Source organism: Oncorhynchus kisutch, linkage group LG5 (assembly GCF_002021735.2).
Source record: "Oncorhynchus kisutch isolate 150728-3 linkage group LG5, Okis_V2, whole genome shotgun sequence".
Classification (NCBI taxonomy): Eukaryota; Metazoa; Chordata; class Actinopteri; order Salmoniformes; family Salmonidae; genus Oncorhynchus; species Oncorhynchus kisutch.
This window is the reverse complement of record NC_034178.2, coordinates 75,659,889-75,680,883: the sequence shown is the minus strand read 5'-3', so window position 1 is coordinate 75,680,883 and position 20,995 is coordinate 75,659,889. Positions and strand designations below refer to the sequence as shown.

Here is a 20,995-nt window from a genome sequence, read left to right as displayed (position 1 = left end):
TGGTATGTCTTGTGGGGTATGGATGGGTGTCTGAGCTGTGTGCTAGTAGTTTAAACAGACAGCTCAGTATCTTAAGCTTGTCAACACTACTTACAAAAACAAGTCGTGGCGCAGCAGTCCTTCTTAGTACAATAGGTGAATCCAGGCTGTATCACATCTGGCCGTGATTGGGAGTCCCATAGGGCGGCACACAATTGGCCCAGCGTCGTCTGGGTTTGGTCTCGGGGGTAGGCAGAAATGGACTTAATATGACAAACTGACTTGACGATACATTAACTTCATTCCAAAAAAAAGATCATCTCTCCTTTACTTTGAGCTATGAGAGATTGACCTTCATATTAATAATTTTAGTCATTCTGCCCTGTTCTGGACCAATTGTAATTCTCCCAAGTCACTCTTTGTGGCACACTACTGAACAGTAGTCCAGATGAGATGCAACTAGGGCCTGTAGGACCTGCCTTGTTGATGGTGTTAAGAAGGTAGGGCAGCGCTTTATCATGGACATACAACAGTAGCTAAGATGGGGAGAAGTATCAATGTTTTGACCATGACAGTTTACAATCCAGGGTTACTCCAAGCACTAGTCTCCTCAATTTCTTTGTAATCATTATGAGATTTATTTGGGGTTGGGGGTTAAGTGAATGACTTGTCCCAAATATATTGCTTTTAGTTTTGAAATATTTAGGTCTAACTCAGTTTCTGAATGGGTGGCAACGAATAACCAGGTCTTTAAGTGTTGCAGTAATTTCAGTAGCTGAATGACTTTACCTTCCCTCCAGGCCTGAGGGCACATACTTTTCAGTAGGCTGAAATTGAAGATGACAAATGGGAGTGGCACCATTATCCTCAATCATTTTCCATCCAAGTTGTCAGACCCTGGGGGTGTGTCATTGTTGATAGACAACTTTTTTCCACTTCTTCCACACTCACTTTACGGAATTCAAAAGGACAATGTCTGTCTTTCATAATTTGGTCGGGTATACTTGGATGTGTAGGCTCTACAGGATGTCAGCTAGTACAGTGAGTGATTGATCCCCGATCAATGGATTATTTCATGATTGATAGATTTTTTTAAAGCATTTTTGCTTCTGTTTAGTGGCGGTCCGGTTAACTGGCTGTTTGTATTGATTATTTAACTGACGGTTTGTCTGTCCCTCCAGGTGAAGGCGTTTGGTCCAGGTCTGAAGGGAGGTTTGGTGGGTAATCCCGCTGAGTTCACCATCGACACTAAGGGTGCAGGGACCGGTGGCCTGGGCCTGACTGTGGAGGGGCCCACCGAAGCCAAGATCGAGTGCTCTGATAACGGTGACGGGACCTGTAGCGTGTCCTACCTTCCCACGGAGCCAGGAGAGTACCTGGTTAACATCCTGTTTGAGGAGACCCATATCCCAGGATCCCCCTTCCACTCTGACGTCAACTGCCCCTTTGACCCCACCAAGGTAGGGATGCATGCGCAGATACGTGAACGCTGTACTTGCGTACACTGGTTGACTGTAGCTCGGGTTGGTGGAGCCTGGCGCTTGCAATGCCAGGGTAGTGAGTTCAAATCCCGGGACCACCCACACGTAAATATTGTGTGACTGAGTCACTTTGATAAGAGGATCTGCTTAATAGTACATAATATATACGGGAAATTCAGACCCCTGTACCTTTTCTATTTATTTTTTTAACATTATAGCCTTAATCTAAAATTGATTAAGTCATTTTTTTTCATCAATTTACTCACAATACCCCAATGACAGTGTAAAAAAAAAAATATGTGCACATCTATTAAATAAACAAACAGGAAATATAACATTTACGTAAGTATTCAGACCCTTTACTCTGTTTGTTGAAGCACGTTTGGCAGTGATTACAGCCTCGAGTCTTCTTGGGTATGATGCTACAAGCTTAGCACATGTATTTGTGGAGTTTCTCCCAAGATCCTCAAGCTCTGTCAGGTTGGATGGGGAGCGTCGCTGCACAGCGGTTTTTCAGGTTTCTCCAGAGATTTTCGATCAGGTTCAAGTCTGGGCTCTGGCTGGGCTACTCGAGGACATTCAGTGATTTGTCCTGAAGCCACTCCTGTGTCTTGGCTGTGTGTGCTTAGGGTCATTGTCCTGTTGGAAGGTGAACCTTCGCCCATGTCTAGCAGGTTTTCATCAAGGAGCTTTCTGCACTTTGCTCTGTTCGTCTTTGTAGATTGATTTGAGGGGGAAGAAAATATGTAATACAATTTGGACTAAGGCTGTAATGTAACAAAAATGTGGAAAGTCAATTGGTCTGAATACTCTCCAAATTAAGTGTGTACTCGCGCACATCCCTTCATTGCCTTCATGCCGGACAGTAATAACCATCCTGGGACTTATAACGCTACACTGTTAAACTCGTTTTTATCATATTTATTTTTCTTGCTAATACTGTTACGATTGCACTGATGTTTAGGGAGACTATCATTCATTACAAGTAAAAACCAATACGATTACTGATGTTGAATGCCCTTATTGTATCCAAGTCCCTCTGGATGAGGGTGTCTGCTAAATGACAATGCCTCTAAATATCATTCTGTCAGGTGGTGGCATCTGGCTCGGGGCTGAAGAGAGCCAAGGTGGGAGAGGTCAGTGTGGTGAATGTGGATTGTTCCAGGGCTGGACCGGGTCAACTCACCCTGGACGCTGCCTCTGACTCTGGCAACAATAAGGCGAAGACCGAGGTGTGTACCATGGGAGAGTGGTGATCTTAACAGATTGGAATATTAAATATTAATAGAAATATAAATTGCTTAATTGAACTGTTCATATGATGGTAGGAACCCTACTTACACTAGCCTTGTTTGTTGTTGACTCTTGAAGTAGTCAATTTTTCTTAAGTCCTGCATATCAGGCCCATAGAAAAGCTGCGTTGTAAGCTAACTAATGTGCTTACAGGTACAAATCCCCTTCAATAGTTTATAATTGTTTAAATAATTAATTAATTCAGGTGATCGACAACAAAGATGGCACCTACACAGTGACCTACGTGCCCCTGACCGCTGGGATGTACACCCTGCTACTGAAGTACGGAGGCAAGGCTACGCCCGGATTCCCTGCCAAGGTGATGGTCGACCCTGCAGTGGACACATCCAGAATCCAGGTGTTTGGCCCCGGAGTGGAGGGACAAGGTAGAGTTTATTTACAGACACTCTGTTGCTCTTTGGCGTGCATGTTTCTATAAAGCACTTTGACAACCGTTGACGTACAACGTGTTTAAAAAAAAAAAAAAAACATGATTTTGGAGTGGCACTGAGAAGCAAACTCATGAAACCGTGTTCATATATTGTAGCGTGTCTCTTGTCTTTAACTTGGGTAACTGTAGGAGAGGATCGACTTTATTGTCCCTCTGGGTACAACCTACTCCAACTGACTCATCTTCATTCTGATCGACCACAACTGCTGTTAGTTTGCCGGGTTAACATGACACCAGGAGCCCTTTTGTGTAGTGGCGAACATTGCTTTGTCAAGAAGAAATGGGAGCGTTTCTAGAAGCATCTCGGGCTTCTGAATAACGCTGTAGCCGTTGAACAGTGAAGTCTATAAAACCATTACCTCAGAGCAGTGACATAAGGAACATCACGTCACCACTGCTGCCTCAATGAAAGACCTATTAGAGTTCAAAGGGGCAGTTGGTGAGGATGGCAAGTTGACAACCCCCACACACAGATGTTGAAAAGCGCAGGGCCAGCGGTGGAGTAGCACCCCTGGATGGAGAGCAGTTTTTTTTTTTGTGTGTGTGTGGGGGGAACAAAGTGAACAAAAGCTTAACATGACTTTAATTTAATTTCTCTCCAGCGTTGTTCCGGGAAGCTACTACGGAGTTCACTGTAGATGCCAGGTCTCTGACTAAGAAGGGAGGTGACCACATCAAATCCCAGGTCAGAAATCCCTCTGGTGCCATGACTGACTGTATCGTCACTGACAAGGCGGACGGGACCTATGGCATTGAGTACACACCCTTTGAAAATGGTAAAGAAACGGCTGCCTGTTGACGTAAAAAGGGTTATGAATAGATTTATGGGGTTGGTTGTCCAAATGGTTGACATCTCTCTGATCTCCTAGGAGTCCATGCTGTGGAGGTGCTGTACGATGAGTCTCCGGTCCCAAAGAGTCCTTTCCAGGTGGGGGTAGAGGAGGGCTGTGATCCTACCAGGGTTCTGGCTAAGGGCCCCGGGCTCCAGGAGGCTATCACAGAGGCCCCCAACAACTTCTCCATCATCACCAGGTAGGTACACACACATGTTCATTTCTTAAGACAGAGGAGGGAGCGATGTTCATTCATCTTCTTTTAAAACCTTTTCTCCTGTTTGGTGTTTAATGAACCCAGGTATGACGGCACTGAACTAATGCTCCAGTCGTTTGGTTCAACCGGTCTTAAATCACACGTTTGTAAATAACAGGTGTATACTAACATTGGAATGCTCACTTACGAACCCTTTCCAACAATGCAGAGATTACATTTATTTTTAAATGACACAAGGAATAAATACACAACGATTAATGGTATCCATGACAACATGGCTGTATACACAGGGTACCGGTACGGAGTGGCAGGGTAGCCTAGTGGTTAGAGCGTTGGACTAGTAACCGGAAGGTTGCAAGTTCAAACCCCCGAGCTGACAAGGTACAACTCTGTCGCTCTACCCCTGAACAGGCAGTTAACCCGCTGTTCCTAGGCCGTCATTGAAAATAAGAATTTGTTCTTTACTGACTTGCCTAGTTAAATAAAGGTAAAAAATGTGTTGGGGGTATGAGGTAATTGAGGTGGATATGTACATGTGACTAGGCAACAGGATAGATAATAAACCGCAACGTATCCGAGTCAATAGAGTTAAACTATAAGTCGTCCTATAGCTTGGGGATAGAAGCTGTTCAGTGTCTAGTTTCCGGACTTGATGCATCAGTTCTGCTTGCTGTGCGGTAGCAGTGAGAACAGACAATGACTGCGGTCTTTGACAAAAGAGGGCCTTCCTCTGACACCGCTTGGTGTAGAGGTCCTGGATGGCAGGAAGCTTGGCCCCAGTGATGTACTGGGCCATACGCACTACCCTCTGTAGTGCCTTGTGGTCGGAGGCAGAGCAGTTGTCATACCAGGCAGTGATGCAACCAGTCAGGATGCTCTCAATGGTGCAGCTGTAGAACCTTTTGTGGATCTGAGGACCCATGCCAAAACTGTTCAGTCTCCTGAGGGGAAGAGCCTTTGTTGCTCTTTACAACTGTTAGTATGTGTGTGGACCATGATGGCTCCTTAGTGATGTGGACCGTGATGGCTCCTTAGTGATGTGGACCGTGATGGCTCCTTAGTGATGTGGACACTGAAAAGCTTGAGGCTCTCGTCCTTCTCCACAACAGTCCTGTTGATGTCTACCATTAATACAGTAGTCTGCTCTAATCCTGTCTGACAACTACCATTAATACAGTAGTCTGCTCTAATCCTGTGTGTTTTTCCCAGAGGGGCAGGTATCGGAGGCCTGGGCATCACAGTCGAGGGCCCATCGGAGTCTAAGATGTCCTGTAAAGACAATAAGGACGGCAGCTGTAACGTAGAGTACATCCCATTCGTCCCAGGCCTGTATGACGTTAACATCACGTATGGAGGAAAACACATCCCAGGTAACTAGACTCTACTACAGGGTTTCCCTAATGGGCCTCCCCTGGGTAATGCAGGAGGTCAATGAAATTAGATTGAATAAAAAAAAGGGGGGGGGTACTGAACCAAAAATGTAGTTGCTTGTCGACAACGTGGTCATAGGCTTGGGAAAAAGCGAGTGCCGCTGGTTTGCCCTTTCACCTGATGAGATTTTAACGTTATTTTTACTAAAATATAATGGGGTTCCCGGTTTTCCTGGGCCGGGGGTTCCCTGGGTTGCTGATTTTCCGGCAACTATCTGTTATCCTGTAGAACCACGGATACTCCCGTCTGTCCACCAGCCAGTTGGTTCAAGAGACCAGTGAAGGACACGCTGCTGTTGGCAATGTTCTATTTGGTGCCCAGAGTTTCACCTTAACATTGATTTTCTTATCTGGTTTAGGAATAACTCCAAGCCCAGCTGTCAGTGTATCTAACTCTCGCTCTCTGTCCATCAGGCAGTCCATTCAAGGTACCAGTGAAGGACATGGTTGACCCCAGCAAGGTGAAGATCTCAGGACCCGGCGTGAGCTCAGGTGTCCGCGCCAATATTCCACAATCCTTTACTGTGGACTGCAGCAAGGCCGGGGTGGCTCCGCTGTCTGTAGCAGTCACCGCACCGAAAGGTGAGGTTTTGATTCAGTGTGTGGCCCCTATCGTTGTGGGCATTAATATGGAGTTGGTCCTCCTTAGCTGCTATAACAGCCTCCACTCTTCTGGGAAGGCTTCCCACTAGATGTTGGAACATTGCTGCTATAACAGCCTCCTCTCTTCTGGGAAGGCTTTCCACTAGATGTTGGAACATTGCTGCTATAACAGCCTCCACTCTTCTGGGAAGGCTTCCCACTAGATGTTGGAACATTGCTGCTATAACAGCCTCCTCTCTTCTGGGAAGGCTTTCCACTAGATGTTGGAACATTGCTGCTATAACAGCCTCCACTCTTCTGGGAAGGCTTCCCACTAGATGTTGGAACATTGCTGCTATAACAGCCTCCACTCTTCTGGGAAGGCTTTCCACTAGATGTTGGAAGATTGCTGCAGGTCGGGCACTGATTTTGAGCGGCTAGGTCTGGCTTGCTGTCGGTGTGCCAATTCGTGGGATTGAGGTCAGGTTTGGTTCTTCCACACCGATAGTTCTCTGCAAACTATTTCTGTATGGGCCTCGCTTTGTGCTTGGTGGTATTGTCATGCTGAAACTGGAACTGTTGCCACAAAGTTGGCAGCACAGAATCGTCTAGAACGTCAATGTATAATGTAGCTTTAAGAGACCATTATTCTTCATCCACCGAACTTTAGTTGGCACTCACTCGTTGAGGTCGTTCTCCTGCCACCCGCCAAACCCAGATTCAGCCGTGGAACTGCCAAATGGTGACACGAGTCATCACTCCAGAGAACGCGTTTCCACTGCTCCAGAGTCCAATGGCCACTATCTTTACACCCCTCCAGCCGACGCTTGGCATTGCGCATGGTGATCTTAGGCTTGTGTGCGGCTGCTCAGCCATGATGCTCCCGGGGACCAGTTCTTCTGCTGACGTTGCTTCCAGAGGCAGTTTGGAACTCGGTAGTGAGTGTTACAACCGAGAACAGGCGGTTTTAATCTCACTACACTCTTCAGCACTGTCCCGTTCTGTGAGCTTGTGTGGCCTACTACTTCGTGGCTCAATTTCGTCACGAACTGACTTGTTTGGAAAGGTGACATCCTATGACGGTGCCACGTTTAGGCCTTTCTATTCCCAATGTTCTCCGTTTTAATATATACACCTGTCAGCAACAGGTGAGGCTAAAATAGCCGAATCAACTCATTTCAACGGGTGTCCACATAAAATAAAACAAAAGTATGTCTAATTCAATACAACTTTGTTCAATACCAATATTTTCCGGTACGACTAAGGTCGGTCCTGTCCTGATGTCAGGTGTGTGTGTGTGTTCTCAGGTGTGGCTGAGCCGGTGGAGGTGACAAACAACGGAGATGGAACACACACTGTAGCCTACACCCCTTCAGTGGAGGGACCCTACTCTGTAGTGGTCAAGTACGCTGACGAGGAGATCACACGCAGGTAACTCACTGATCTTGACTCGGTTACATCGAGTACAGTGTGTTTTTGAGATGGTTGTCTTACTTCTTTAGCCACATGTACTGCTTTGTATTACAGCAGTGATTTTTATTGTGATCACATGCCCCCTGTGATCCCAGAGTTTTCCCTGTGAAATGTCTAGGAAAATCAAATGGGCAGTTAACATTTTTTCTTAAATCTTTAAACTTCACGTGAGTAATATTCCTCGACTACTAAGGTTCAGTATGTTGGAACAGAGACCGATTTTTAGTTGCTGTTCTTCCGAGAACACAAACACTCATCTTTCATCGTGGCAGGTCAGTCATCGGATAGTCAGGCACGGTTCTATCAGTATAGACAGGTCAGTCAACAGACAGAACTGTTTCTTCAATTTAGGTATTTTTTTAAGTTAACGATTCCCTGTTAAATGTTTACACCTTCATTCTAGACCCTACCTGTGACGCCCTTCTAGATTCCTCCAGTTTTATTGTTTACTTCCTTGTCCAGTCCCTTCAAGCTGCGAGTGCTGCCTACCCATGATGCCAGTAAGGTGGTGGCTAGTGGTCCAGGTCTAACCACCGGAGTGCCAGCCAGCTTTCCAGTGGAGTTCACCATCGATGCCAAGGACGCAGGAGAGGGACAACTATCCGTCCAGATCACAGTGAGTTCACCTGAGGGTTGTATTGTGGTTCTCGAATCAGGCTGGACTTTCGAGAAGCCTATAACGGCTAGTGTCTAGGCGGGGGCGAGGGGGCGAACAGCCAGGGGGCGGGGGGAACAGGCGGGGGGGTCTTATTACTATGTGAATGTGTAGTAACGTCAGACTTTTTAAAGAGTAATACCTAAAACACCAACATCCTCTTGGTCTTCTCTCCCGTTCTACTTTACCTTATAGTTTCCGGTATGTTCGTACTGAACGGGGCTGTAGGACGAAGTATTGTCTTTTCACACAGAATGTACACTGCTCAAAAAAATAAAGGGAACACTTAAACAACAATGTAACTCTAAGTCAATCACACTTCTGTGAAATCAAACTGTCCACTTAGGAAGCAACACTGATTGACAATAAATGTCACATGCTGTTGTGCAAATGGAATAGACAACAGGTGGAAATTATAGGCATTTAGCAAGGCACTCCCAATAAAGGAGTGGTTCTGCAGGTGGTGACCAGACCACTTCTCAGTTCCTATGCTTCCTGGCTGATGTTTTGGTCACTTTTGAATGCTGGCAGTGCTTTCACTCTAGTGGTAGCATGAGATGGAGTCAACAACCCACACAAGTGGCTCAGGTAGTGCAGCTCATCCAGGATGGCGCAAGAATGTTTGCTGTGTCTGTCAGCGTAGTGTCCAGAGCATGGAGGCGCTACCAGGAGACAGGCCAGTACATCGGGAGATGTGGAGGAGGCCGTAGGAGGACAACAACCCATCAGCTGGACCGCTACCTCCACCTTAGTGCAAGGAGGTGCACTGCCAGAGCCCTGCAAAATGACCTCCAGCAGGCCACCAATGTGCATGTGTCTGCTCAAACGGTCAGAAACCGACTCCATGAGGGTGGTATGAGGGTCCGAAGTGCACAGGTGGGGGTTGTGCTTACAGCCCAACACCGTGCAGGACGTTTGGCATTTGCCAGAGAACACCAAGATTGGCAAATTCGCCACTGGCGCCCTGTGCTCTTCACAGATGAAAGCAGGTTCACACTGAGCACATGACAGACGTGACAGAGTCTGGAGACGCCGTGGAGAACGTTCTGCTGCCTGCAACATCCTCCAGCATGACCGGTTTGGCGGTGGGTCAGTCATGGTGTGGCATTTCTTTGGGTGGCTGCACAGCCCTCCATGTGCTCGCCAGAGGTAGCCTGACTGCCATTAGGTACCGAGCTGAGATCCTCAGACCATATGCTGGTGCGGTTGGCCCTAGGTTCCTCCAAATGCAAGACCATGCTAGACCTCATGTGGCTGGAGTGTGTCAGCAGTTCCTGCAGAGAAAGGCATTGATGCTATGGACTGGCCCACCCGTTCCCCAGACCTGAATCCAATTGAGCACATCTGGGACATCATGTCTCGCTACATCCACCAACGCCACGTTGCACCACAGACAATCCAGGAGTTGGCGGATGCTTTAGTCCAGGTCTGGGAGGAGATCCCTCAGGAGACCATCCCCCACCTCATCAGGAGCGTGCCCAGGCGTTGGAGGGAGGTCATACAGGCAAGTGGAGGCCACACACACTACTGAGCCTCATTTTGACTTGTTTTAAGGACATTACATCAAAGTTGGATCAGCCTGTAGTGTGGTTTTCCACTTTGATTTTGAGTGTGACTCCAAATCCAGACCTCCATGGGTTGATAAATTTGATTTCCATTGATAATTTGTGTGAAGAAAAATAAACGTATTTAATAAGAATGTTTCATTCAGATCTAGGGATGTGTCATTTGTGTTCCCTTTATTTTTTTCTTGAGCAGTGTATTTGTGTTGGATGACTCCATCCCACGAAGACAACAGCAAATCTGTCCTTGATCTCATTCAGGTTTTTTTTTTAAACAATGAACTTTTTTACCACGTTCACACTTACAGCGTAGGAAGAGGACTGAAATGAAGCCATTTTGTTAATGGAATGAAGTCTAATGCAGTGGTTACCTCTACAGGTAACTAACTATATTGTATCTATGTGGAAAAACCACTTCATCCTACAGCCCTGTCACTACAAACTAGCATGATGGGTAAAGGATATAGAAATAACGTGAAGGAGATTATCAGCTAAATGATTATTTAGCTAATTTAAGTAGTAATAAATGATTATTTAGCTAATTTAAGTGGTCATAAATGATTAGCTAATTTAAGTAGTAATAAATGATTATTTAGCTAATTTAAGTGGTCATAAATGATTAGCTAATTTAAGTGGTAGTAAATGATTAACTGCCGTGTGTGATCGTTGTTTCTTTGGTAGTACTTTTGAAAGAGCCTGGTGTGACTCCCTATTCACGTAGTAATCAGCTGCTACTTGTACTTTTGGGACAAATACATTACTATATATTTAGTGTTAGTCAATTTGACATAAAAATATTTGTTATTTGAATAAAAAGTGAGCATTTTTTTAAATTCACTTTCATTTTAATCACATCAGAATTGCCTCATTTAACCTAATAAGTATAAATCACTGACTTCCATGTTCTCAAACCTACATGTCCTTGTCCTACCAACAGATTGTTCTGCATAACTTCCTATCACATGGTTTTTTTCCCCCAGCCAATTGGCAGAAGAACACATTACTCAACAGCAGATTAAACAACACACCCCATGCCAGGACTCCAGACAAACATTTTCCTCAGTTCAACCAGGGACACAAACTTTTTCCCCCAGTTGGTGCCACCAGATTATGATTTGGTCGAACCAATTTCTTTCTGCGGCGTCACGCAAAACAAAAACGAGTTACTTGCTTTCGACTAATACACGACTGCTCTTAAATATCATTCCAAGAATGAATGATTCAAGATATTGATGTGGGTTATTTTGGGGGCTAATTGACCACACGAGGAAGTGAACTAGAAACGCATTAGCTAGATTACTAACAGGAAGTATAGTACTCACTGCCAGTAGTCATGTAGTGTCCTCATTAGTTGTAGCCTGCCACCCTATGCACTTGACATGGCCAATTGTGCGCCTCATATACACGTCATATCAAACATCTTGATTGTAAAATAGTTGCTAGTGAGCTTAATATTAAGATTATTCTGTATAGCACTTTGAGATATCAGCTGATGTACGAAGGGCTTTATAAATACATTTGATTTGTTATGCAGGATCACGTGTGTAATAGGTCTGAAACATTGTTTTTCTCAGGACCAAGATGGGAAGCCGAAGAGGGTTGGTATCCAGGACAACCGTGACGGGACCTATCTGGTGTCGTACGTACCTGACAAGGTGGGGCGGTACACCATCGTGATCAAGTACGGAGGAGATGAGATCCCTGCCTCGCCCTACCGGGTCAGAGCCACGTCCTCAGGAGACGCCAGCAAATGCACCGTCACAGGTGAGCGAGTCGTCGTGTGCTTTGGAATATACTGTTGTCATGGGTGTCCGACATATGACCTGCATTCTGGCCCTCAAGCTCATCTAATCACGGAGCACCGCAAATATACATTTTTTTAAATTCGCTAGTTTTGGCGGAGAGGAAACTATGTTAACTACAGACCTCTTTGGGCTCAAAGGTGGGAACACAGTGGTCTGTCTGTAGTCCTAGCACCGGTGTTGAGCCCTGTGGAGGTAATGTGGTGTTACACACTGGTCCTTCCAGACTGATAGGATATACTTTCCTCTCCCGGGGTGGGGAGGAGGGGATGTATCGTGGACAAAAGGTTTTGCTGCTGCCACATAAATACAGCATCAAATGGCTACAACGTACATTAGAATAACATCCTACACGCCTCTCTCCACAATTACAACAGCCTGATGTTCATCTGAGCTTTTCAGTTACGCCTTCTTCTCCAGACTTCTCTTTTTATCTGTTATTCCTACCAGGTCCTGGTATCGCCCCCATCATCGCGGTCGGGGAAGAGGTGGGCTTTGTGGTGAACGCTAAGGCAGCTGGGAAGGGGAAGGTGACATGTATCGTGGTGACGCCGGATGGGACCGAGGTGGAGGCTGATGTCATCCAGAACGAGGACGGAACATTCGATATCTTCTACACCGCCCCGACCCCCGGGAACTATGTCATATACGTACGATTTGGAGGGGAGAACGTCCCCAAGAGCCCCTTCAAAGTCATGGTGAGATGCAGGGTGGTGGAAGGATGCTGCCGGGGGGGGATGCAGGGTGGTGGAAGGATGATGCCGGGGGGAGATGCAGGGTGGTGGAAGGATGCTGCCGGGGGGAGATGCAGGGTGGTGGAAGGATGCTGCCGGGGGGGAGATGCAGGGTGGTGGAATGTATGCTCTAATATGTTATGAAAATGCATCCCTGTATCTTTGTCTGATCCTGTGCAGACATTTTGGATCCTTTTTCAGTTGTGATGGTGATCTTAAGATCATGTCTTCTTAGATTGTGTGTGTGTGTGTGTGAAACCTGACATGGTTGTGATTCCCCAGGCGACTGATGAGGATCCAATGATGCAGCAACAGTCAGCCAATCAGCAGTCAGCTGCTCCTGGAGCCGCCGGATTCCAGCCCTGGGTACAGAGTAGAGAAACATCTCTATCCATCCTTCCTTCCTTCCTTCCTTCCTTCCAGCCCTGGGTACAGAGTAGAGAAACATCTCTATCCATCCTTCTGTCACACCCAGCCTGAACTGCACCTCAAGGAGATTCCTCCATGCCTCTCTCTGACCCTCCCTCCATGCCTCCCTGCCTCCCTCTGGCTGTCCCTGCGCCTCTGAATTATCTCTTATCCCTGACACTGAATGATCACCCTCCCTCTCTCACGGTGTCCTTCTCTCCCTCCCCAACTTCATCCATATTCTCTCCCATCATATTTATAGGAAATGGCTATTCATGTGTAATGGCTGACTGATTCTTTGGGCTAATATTCTACCGCTCTCTGATCGTACACTGCAGAAACGGGTGTCCCATGCCATGTTAGTTCCCATTGCGTTATCTTGTCTCTATCCTGCCCTCGTTGTCAGTCAGCTCCCCCCAACCGTGGCACCATGCCAGACCATTACTGTGGAAACACGGGACGCCTCTCTCCTGTTCCTACCACAATAGGAATGCGTGGGATCACACACATTCCTCGACTACTAAGGTTCAGTATGTTGGAACAGAGCGATTTTTAGTTGCTGTTCTTCCGAGAACACAAACCCATCTTTCATCGTGTATAGGCAGGTCAGTCATCGGACAGAACCATGCCCTAGGCCCATCTATCAGGACGGCCACCAGACAGAACCGTGCCCTAGGCCCGTCCATCAGGACGGCCACCAGACAGAACCGTGCCCTAGGCCTGACTATCGAGCGTATATCAAAAGCTGAATCTGGCAGTCTTGGCTTGCAATGTCTATCAAAATGCATCTTCTGTCCTCTACTCATCCTCTTCTCTTCCCTGCTCATCTACTATATATTACCACGTTTACAGGTATTTGGGTTTCTCTTCCTCGCTCTTCCCAGGAGTTCTGAGAGCTTCTGCTTTTCCAGGTATCTGTTACCTTTCTCTCTCTCCACCCATCCCTCCTTCCTTTACTCCATGCACCCCTGTACTCCTGCAAGAGGCACCGAACGGAACCAGTCTGCCCTGATTGCTTGTATCTGAATCCCTGCGTGCCTACCTGATTTTCTCTTACCTCGGCTTTTACTACAGGACGACTCAGGCAGAATGAGATTGTAAATGGTAGAAATACAGTGGAGATAGTCACACTTCCTGTTTTGACAGATCTCCTACCAAAGACATATCGGTCACGTTTTTAATGATCATCACCCTCATCCCTTTTTCTTCTCACCTTTTGTCTCCACCCCCCTTGTTTCCCTCTCCCCTCCAGGTCACAGACGGGTCCTATAACCCAGCCAACCGTATGAACGGAGCAGGTTTCAGGCCCTTCGACATGGTCATTCCTTTCGCCTTCCGCAAGGGAGAGATCACAGGTGAGATACTGAACAATAACTATGTAACTTCCTGTTGAGGGAGAGATCACAGGTGACACTGACCAATTACTATAACTTCCTGTTGAGGGAGAGATCACAGGTGAGACACTGACCAAGAACTATGTAACTTCCTGTTGAGGGAGAGTTAAGAGGTGAGACACTGACCACTGCAGTAACAGATCAAGGTCCATATCATAGGTGAGTCATTGACAGGCACATCTTTCCAGTAAGATAGGCCTCCTCTCCATCCTGTCTCATTAACCTCTCTGGGATATTCGGGACGGTAGCGTCCCACCTCAACAGCCAGTGAAAGTGCAGAGCGCCACATTCCAAACAAATCTTAAAATTCCTCAAGCATACGTGTTTTACACCATTTTAAAGACAAACTTCTTGTAAATCCAGCCACAGTGTCCGATTTCAAATAGGCTTTACAGCGAAAGCACCACAAACGATTGTTTGGTCACCACCAAGTCACAGAAAAACACAGCTGTTTTTCCAGCCAGAGGTCTCACAAAAAGCAGAAATAGAGAAAATGAATCACTAACCTTTGATCTTCATCAGATGACACTCATAGGACTTTATGTTACACAATACATGTATGTTTTGTTTAAAGTTCATATTTGTATCCAAAAATCTGAGGTTACATTGGCGTCAGGTGATTTTGCAGAGAGCCACATGAATTAACAGAAATACTCATAAATGTTGATGAAAATACAACTATTATACATGGAACTTTAGATCCACTTCTCCTTAATGCAACCGCTGTGTCAGATTTCAAAAAAGCTTTACGGAAAAAGCACACCATGCAACAATCTGAGTACAGCGCTCAGACAATAAAACAAGCCATATTGATACCCACTAAGTTGTGGAGTCAACAGAAGTCAGACATGGCATTCTAAATATTCATTTACCTTTGATCGTCATCAGAATGCACTCCCAGAAATCCCTGTTCCACAAATGTTTGATATAGTCCCTCATTTATGTCCAAATACCTAATACACAATCCAAAATCACGATGTGCTGGCGAGTCCATGCAAAAGTTCAGAAAGTTATATTACAGTTCGTAGAAACATGTCAAACAAAGTATCGAATCAATCAATCTTTAAGATGTTTTTATCATAAATCTTCAATAATGTTCCAACCGGACAATTCCTTTCTGTATGAAAGCAATGGAACACGAGCTAACGTTCACATGAACGCTCGTCACGAGCTCATGGCACTCTGTCACCTGGCTCAAACATCCCTTATGACTTCACAGTAGAAGCATCAAACAAGGTTCTAAAGACTGACATCTAGTGGAAGCCTTAGGAAGTGCAATATGACCAATATCCCAGTATCTTCGATAGGGCGTGAGTTGAAAAACGACAAACCTCAGATTTCCCACTTCCTGGTTGGATTTTCTCAGGTTTTTGCCTGCCATATGAGTTCTGTTATACTCACAGACATCATTCAAACAGTTTTAAAACCTGCAGAGTGTATTCTATCCAAATATACTCATAATATGCATATTCTAGTTTTTATGGCTGAGTAGCAGGTAGTTTACTCGGGGCACCTTATTCATCCAAGCTACTCATTACTGCCCCCCAGTCTCAAAGAAGTTAACTAAACACATAGTAATGAGAAGCTTCTTGGCACACCATGACCTGTCGATTGGTAGGGGCAGTGTGGAGTGACCTGTCGATTGGTAGCCTACGTTCTCGCTCTTTCTAGGTGAGGTCCACATGCCGTCGGGGAAGACTGCTCAGCCTGAGATCATGGACAACAAGGACGGGACAGTCACAGTGAAGTTTGCCCCCACTGAGGCCGGTCTACACGAGATGCACATCAAGTACAACGGAACGCACATTCCAGGTCAGAGCACACCACACGCACGGACACACAACGTGCACGGACACACCACACGCACTTTCAGGTGTTTACTTGTTTGTTTTGCTGGTCGAATAGCAGGCTGTGGAACAAAGGCAAATATCTCCAACGCAGGAACATCTCTCACACACCACACAGGGCACAGAGGAGTGATGAATATCCTGTCAGGATTCCTGTGTGTTGACGTCATGAACAGGACATACCAGGGAGGGGGGGAGAGGCGGAGGGAGGGGGGGAGAGGCGGAGGGAAGAAGAGAATAGTTCAGTTGAAAAGATCCTCCTTTCTGTGAGATTCTGTTAAGCTCAGAGACCTGTTGAGATGATGCTTGATAGTTGGTGATGAAAGACCTCTCCTGGTGATATCAGGAGAATGTGTCTCCCTTCCTGGGACCCTTGGAGGTCTACTGTGGGGGTACGGTGTGAGGAATGGAGGGCTACTGTGGGGGTACGGTGTGAGGAATGGAGGGCTACTGTGGGGGTACGGTGTGAGGAATGGAGGGCTACTGTGGGGGTACGGTGTGAGGAATGGAGGGCTACTGTGGGGGTACGGTGTGAGGAATGGGGGTTACGGGGGGGATCGACACCTGATCTCTGCTGTCCAACCTGGATGGATATTTGTTGTAATGCAGATGAGAGCTCTGCATCAGCGTACTATGAGTTTTGATGCTCAGACACATCGTAGACAACCACCACGTGTTATAGGACCACGAGTTGTTCTGTCTGATCAAGGACAATTCCTAGCCCTCCTAGTTTATCGTCTCAGGTTGATGACATTGTCGTTGTCTCTTCAGAGTCTCCTCTACAGTTCTATGTGAACAACGCCAACAGTGCCAATGTGACTGCCTCCGGTCCCGGTCTGGTCTACGGCGTCGCCAACAAGACCGCCATGTTCACCATCTACACAGAGGACGCTGCCGAGGGTACGTACAGTACAGAGTAGTTTGCTCTGAGGGGGTATTGAAATGCGTAGGATAGCAGAGACTGTCATGTTTTACTGTAAATGATGACTAGTCTGTTAGATGCTGTGGCTGTCTGGAACATTCTTATGAAGTGTTAGAAAAACCATCTAATCCTCGTTGACTGTTTCTGACTGGTCTCTAGGAGGTTTGGACTTGGCCATCGAGGGTCCTTCCAAGGCAGATATCACCTGTGTGGATAATAAAGATGGTACCTGCACAGTGACCTACCTACCTATTCTTCCTGGAGACTACCATATCCTGGTCAGATACAACGACAAGCACATCGCTGGCAGCCCCTTCAACGCTAGGATCACCGGTAAGACACACACACACAACGCTAGGATCACATAACACATTCTTGCTCTCTCTCTCAACCTTATTACAACATACTAGTGCCCTGCAATGAAAAGACTAACGGTACACTCTCACTCTCAGAGAAAAGCACATGGTACGTGGTTCAGCTTGTGGTATGCCGTGGTACTGCACGTTGGCGTGCATGACGTCATCGTATTTCACTGTCAGTCATTGTTGCCGTTAATGCTTGTTTGACCACCAGAGGGCGTCTTTGAGAAGTTGTTTAAAGGAGCTGCAGGTTTGACAGTCCTGTTTCTCTGTTGCTGTTTTGAGCAGGACTTATTGGCATACCGGCTTCTTTCAATATACAGTATGTCATGTTATCCATGTCTTTAAATAACGTCAAACATTTCAGTTACAAAACAAAATAACTAAAGGAGCCTTGAATAAGCAATATATATATAAATCGCAACATGTCGGTTGAAGCCGTTGAAATCACAAATGTGACTGTTTTTAATAGTTTTTAATATTGGCTGAACTAGACTTTAAAATATATTTTTAGAACAGACTAATGGGGTTGATTCTAATTTGTTTAAATTATTTGTTTATCTAAAATTAAATTGATTCATAGTATGGTGTTTCTTTTCCAAGAAAGAGAGGCTACTGTCATGCTTTTATGTCGGCCTGTTTTTCTCTTAGGAGAAGATGGAGCATTACAACGTGACTGGTCAGGAGTAGGCCAAGGTTATAAGTGAAGAACAAAATGATTCTAACATTTCCACACCCTAGTTCTAGTCTAACCAATACCCAAACGGGGATTCAGTGAAAAATACAAAATCAGATTTCTCAAGACCAGTCCCCATGCTTGTCTCAGAGCAGTGTGAAATGGTGCTGAAATGACCACATGTGGGTAGGCTATTCCTTCAAATCCTATTTGAACATTGGATAACTTTGGGAGTTTCAGTAAGCAACCATTTGCCTTCAATTGCATTCGCTTACTTTATTCCACTATTTCTGCCGTTCAGTGATTTATTCCCTCAGTAAATCGTTATGGATCCATCCAGATGAGGTTAGAAACCAGATGGGTGACGTGACTCGCACACATTAATAGGTTTAAAGTCCCTGAACTCATCAAGAGCCCGTCGATTGGTTGGCTTATTTTGTATTCCAGTGTATTGGACAGGCTGCTAAACCATTTGCACCTGCCCTCACTCCATTCTCTGACTCTCTACCAATGACACCAGATCGTTATTTATATTCACTTTTTAACGTTCTGCCAGTAAATGTAATCAATAAAACACCTATTCCTGACCTGAGAAGTGTTTCTAAGTCTCTCATCCTGAATGGTCAATGTGACTGCCTCTAACTCACTAACCCCTGTCTGTTCGCAGAGGAGAAACGGTGTTCCCAATTGAAGTTGGGTTCTGCAGCTGACTTCTCCCTGGACATTACAGAAACTGACCTGTCTCTACTTACCGCCAGCATCAAAGCCCCCTCTGGCCGCGACGAACCCTGTCTGCTCAAGAGACAGCCCAACAACCACATCGGTAAGACCTGACCCTAACCCCAGCCCAACAACCACATTGGTAAGACCTGACCCCAACCCAACAACCACATTGGTAAGACCTGACCCCAACCCAACAACCACATTGGTAAGACCTGACCCCAACCCAACAACCACATTGGTAAGACCTGACCCCAACCCAACAACCACATTGGTAAGACCTGACCCCAACCCAACAACCACATTGGTAAGACCTGACCCCAACCCAACAACCACATTGGTAAGACCTGACCCCAACCCAACAACCACATTGGTAAGACCTGACCCCAACCCAACAACCACATTGGTAAGACCTGACCCCAACCCAACAACCACATTGGTAAGACCTGACCCCAACCCAACAACCACATTGGTACGACCTGACCCCAACCCAACAACCACATTGGTACGACCTGACCCCAACCCAACAACCACATTGGTACGACTTTAGCCTAACCCCGGCCCGACAACCCCGTCTCTACGACCTGACCCCGGCCCGACAACCATCCATCTTGTAAAGTATGTCTGCTCCCCCTGTGACAGGGCTGTGTGTCCTGGGAATCAGCTTAAACCTGTACAGTCTTGATTTATTATTCTTCAGCGGTTAACAAATGTGTGGAATAACTGTTCGCCGGCCGCGATGTGACAGTAGCGCTCCCTATACTTTCAATGCATTTTTCCCCTGAAGGTGGGTGAACTGTTGGTCTGTTTACCCACTGATTCAACTGACTGAAGGGCTGGGAGTTTTCTTGAGGAATTACATTTGTTTGGCAAGGGAGTATCGAGACAGGTGATGTATGTGATGGTATATACCATGTATGAGTAGGGTCACTTACAGGTGACTGCACTGTTATGGATTTATGTCTGACCTATAATAAATTAATCTGTCTAGACTAAAATAGCTTAGCAGGGCCTCTAACTCTCTCTCCCTGCCCCTCTTTCTGTCCCATCCACTCTTCTCCCATTCTGTCTCTCTCTCCCTTCCCCTCTGTCCCTTCTACTCTTCCCCCCCTTTTCTCTCTCCCCAGGTATTTCCTTCATCCCGAGGGAGGTTGGGGAGCACGTGGTGAGCATCAAGAAGAATGGCTGCCATGTTCCCAACAGCCCCATCACAATCATGGTTGTGCAATCTGAGATCGGCGACGCCTCCAAGGTCAAGGTGTACGGACAGGGGCTGGTCGAGGGACACACCTTCGACATGTCTGACTTTGTGGTCGACACACGAGAAGCAGGTGGGTGTCTTGTACCCTAGAACTGGTTCTAGGCATTACAACGGCCCAGGGTCACCCCGCCGAACTCTGTTACTACTACCCCCCCCTCCACCTAAAATAATGAGTCTCCTATTGGAATGGGTGCTTTAAGAGGCCATGGGGGTTGATTTTGGAATTAGTGTCACTAATTAGTCTCACGAATTAGTCTCACGTTCTTACAGCCCTGGCTCTCCTTGCCTGGTTCCTGTGTCTCCGGGCCTGGTTCCCGTTATTGATTCTCACACCTTCACACACACACTTAACACATGGTCTCTGGGGGTGTCTCAGGTTCCGTTAACGGTAGATAACATAAGTGAGAGAATTTAAGTTTCAGCCAAAACTTCTACAGTGTGATAGGTAGGACCTAGGACGTTGTAGAGTCAGTGGTTGTCCCAAATTGAACTCTATTCCCTATTGCCCCTGGTTAAAAAGTAATGAACAGGCTGCTGTTTGGGACAGTCGTTGTGTTTGGGTAAAATAGTAGGACCTCCAATCAGACTGGGTATGGAACAGGCCTACAGATATACAGGAAGAGAATGAACCATAATGGGGTTATTTAACCTTAAACACTCTGTATTACGGCAAACCCAAAACTATTCTTTCTGGAAACCAGAGATGTGATTGTTATTAAGTTTAGTCTTCGTTGGCTGTATAATGTGAACGTGATAATATGTGCTTTTTACGTCTGGATTTGTCAGTCCATCTCCAGCGTCATGGTTGGATAGAAAGCATCTTTTGATTTGGTCAAATGGTCCCAATGGTTTCCTAAATGGACACGACTGCTGAATGCATCTAAAGGAAATGTTTTTCAACCTTTAACTAAAGTCT

General features: G+C 46.1%; 1 protein-coding gene across 2 annotated transcripts in view; it reads left to right on the top strand.

Annotated features, from left to right (window-relative positions):
* Positions 1-20,995, top strand: part of flnba (filamin B a) — an 89,294-nt gene that overhangs the window by 54,457 nt on the left and 13,842 nt on the right. The window contains exons 19-36 of one of the 2 annotated variants that reach the window (XM_020484035.2): positions 1,161-1,439; positions 2,552-2,692; positions 2,959-3,139; positions 3,807-3,980; positions 4,074-4,236; positions 5,464-5,624; positions 6,099-6,266; positions 7,574-7,697; positions 8,202-8,355; positions 11,531-11,720; positions 12,209-12,456; positions 12,775-12,858; positions 14,153-14,255; positions 15,966-16,106; positions 16,913-17,041; positions 17,223-17,396; positions 18,766-18,921; positions 19,946-20,149. In XM_020484035.2, the coding sequence (XP_020339624.1) occupies positions 1,161-1,439; positions 2,552-2,692; positions 2,959-3,139; positions 3,807-3,980; positions 4,074-4,236; positions 5,464-5,624; positions 6,099-6,266; positions 7,574-7,697; positions 8,202-8,355; positions 11,531-11,720; positions 12,209-12,456; positions 12,775-12,858; positions 14,153-14,255; positions 15,966-16,106; positions 16,913-17,041; positions 17,223-17,396; positions 18,766-18,921; positions 19,946-20,149 (2,974 nt within the window). The remainder of the gene's footprint in view (positions 1-1,160; positions 1,440-2,551; positions 2,693-2,958; positions 3,140-3,806; positions 3,981-4,073; positions 4,237-5,463; positions 5,625-6,098; positions 6,267-7,573; positions 7,698-8,201; positions 8,356-11,530; positions 11,721-12,208; positions 12,457-12,774; positions 12,859-14,152; positions 14,256-15,965; positions 16,107-16,912; positions 17,042-17,222; positions 17,397-18,765; positions 18,922-19,945; positions 20,150-20,995) is intronic. The other variant, XM_020484036.2, reaches the window with a different exon arrangement.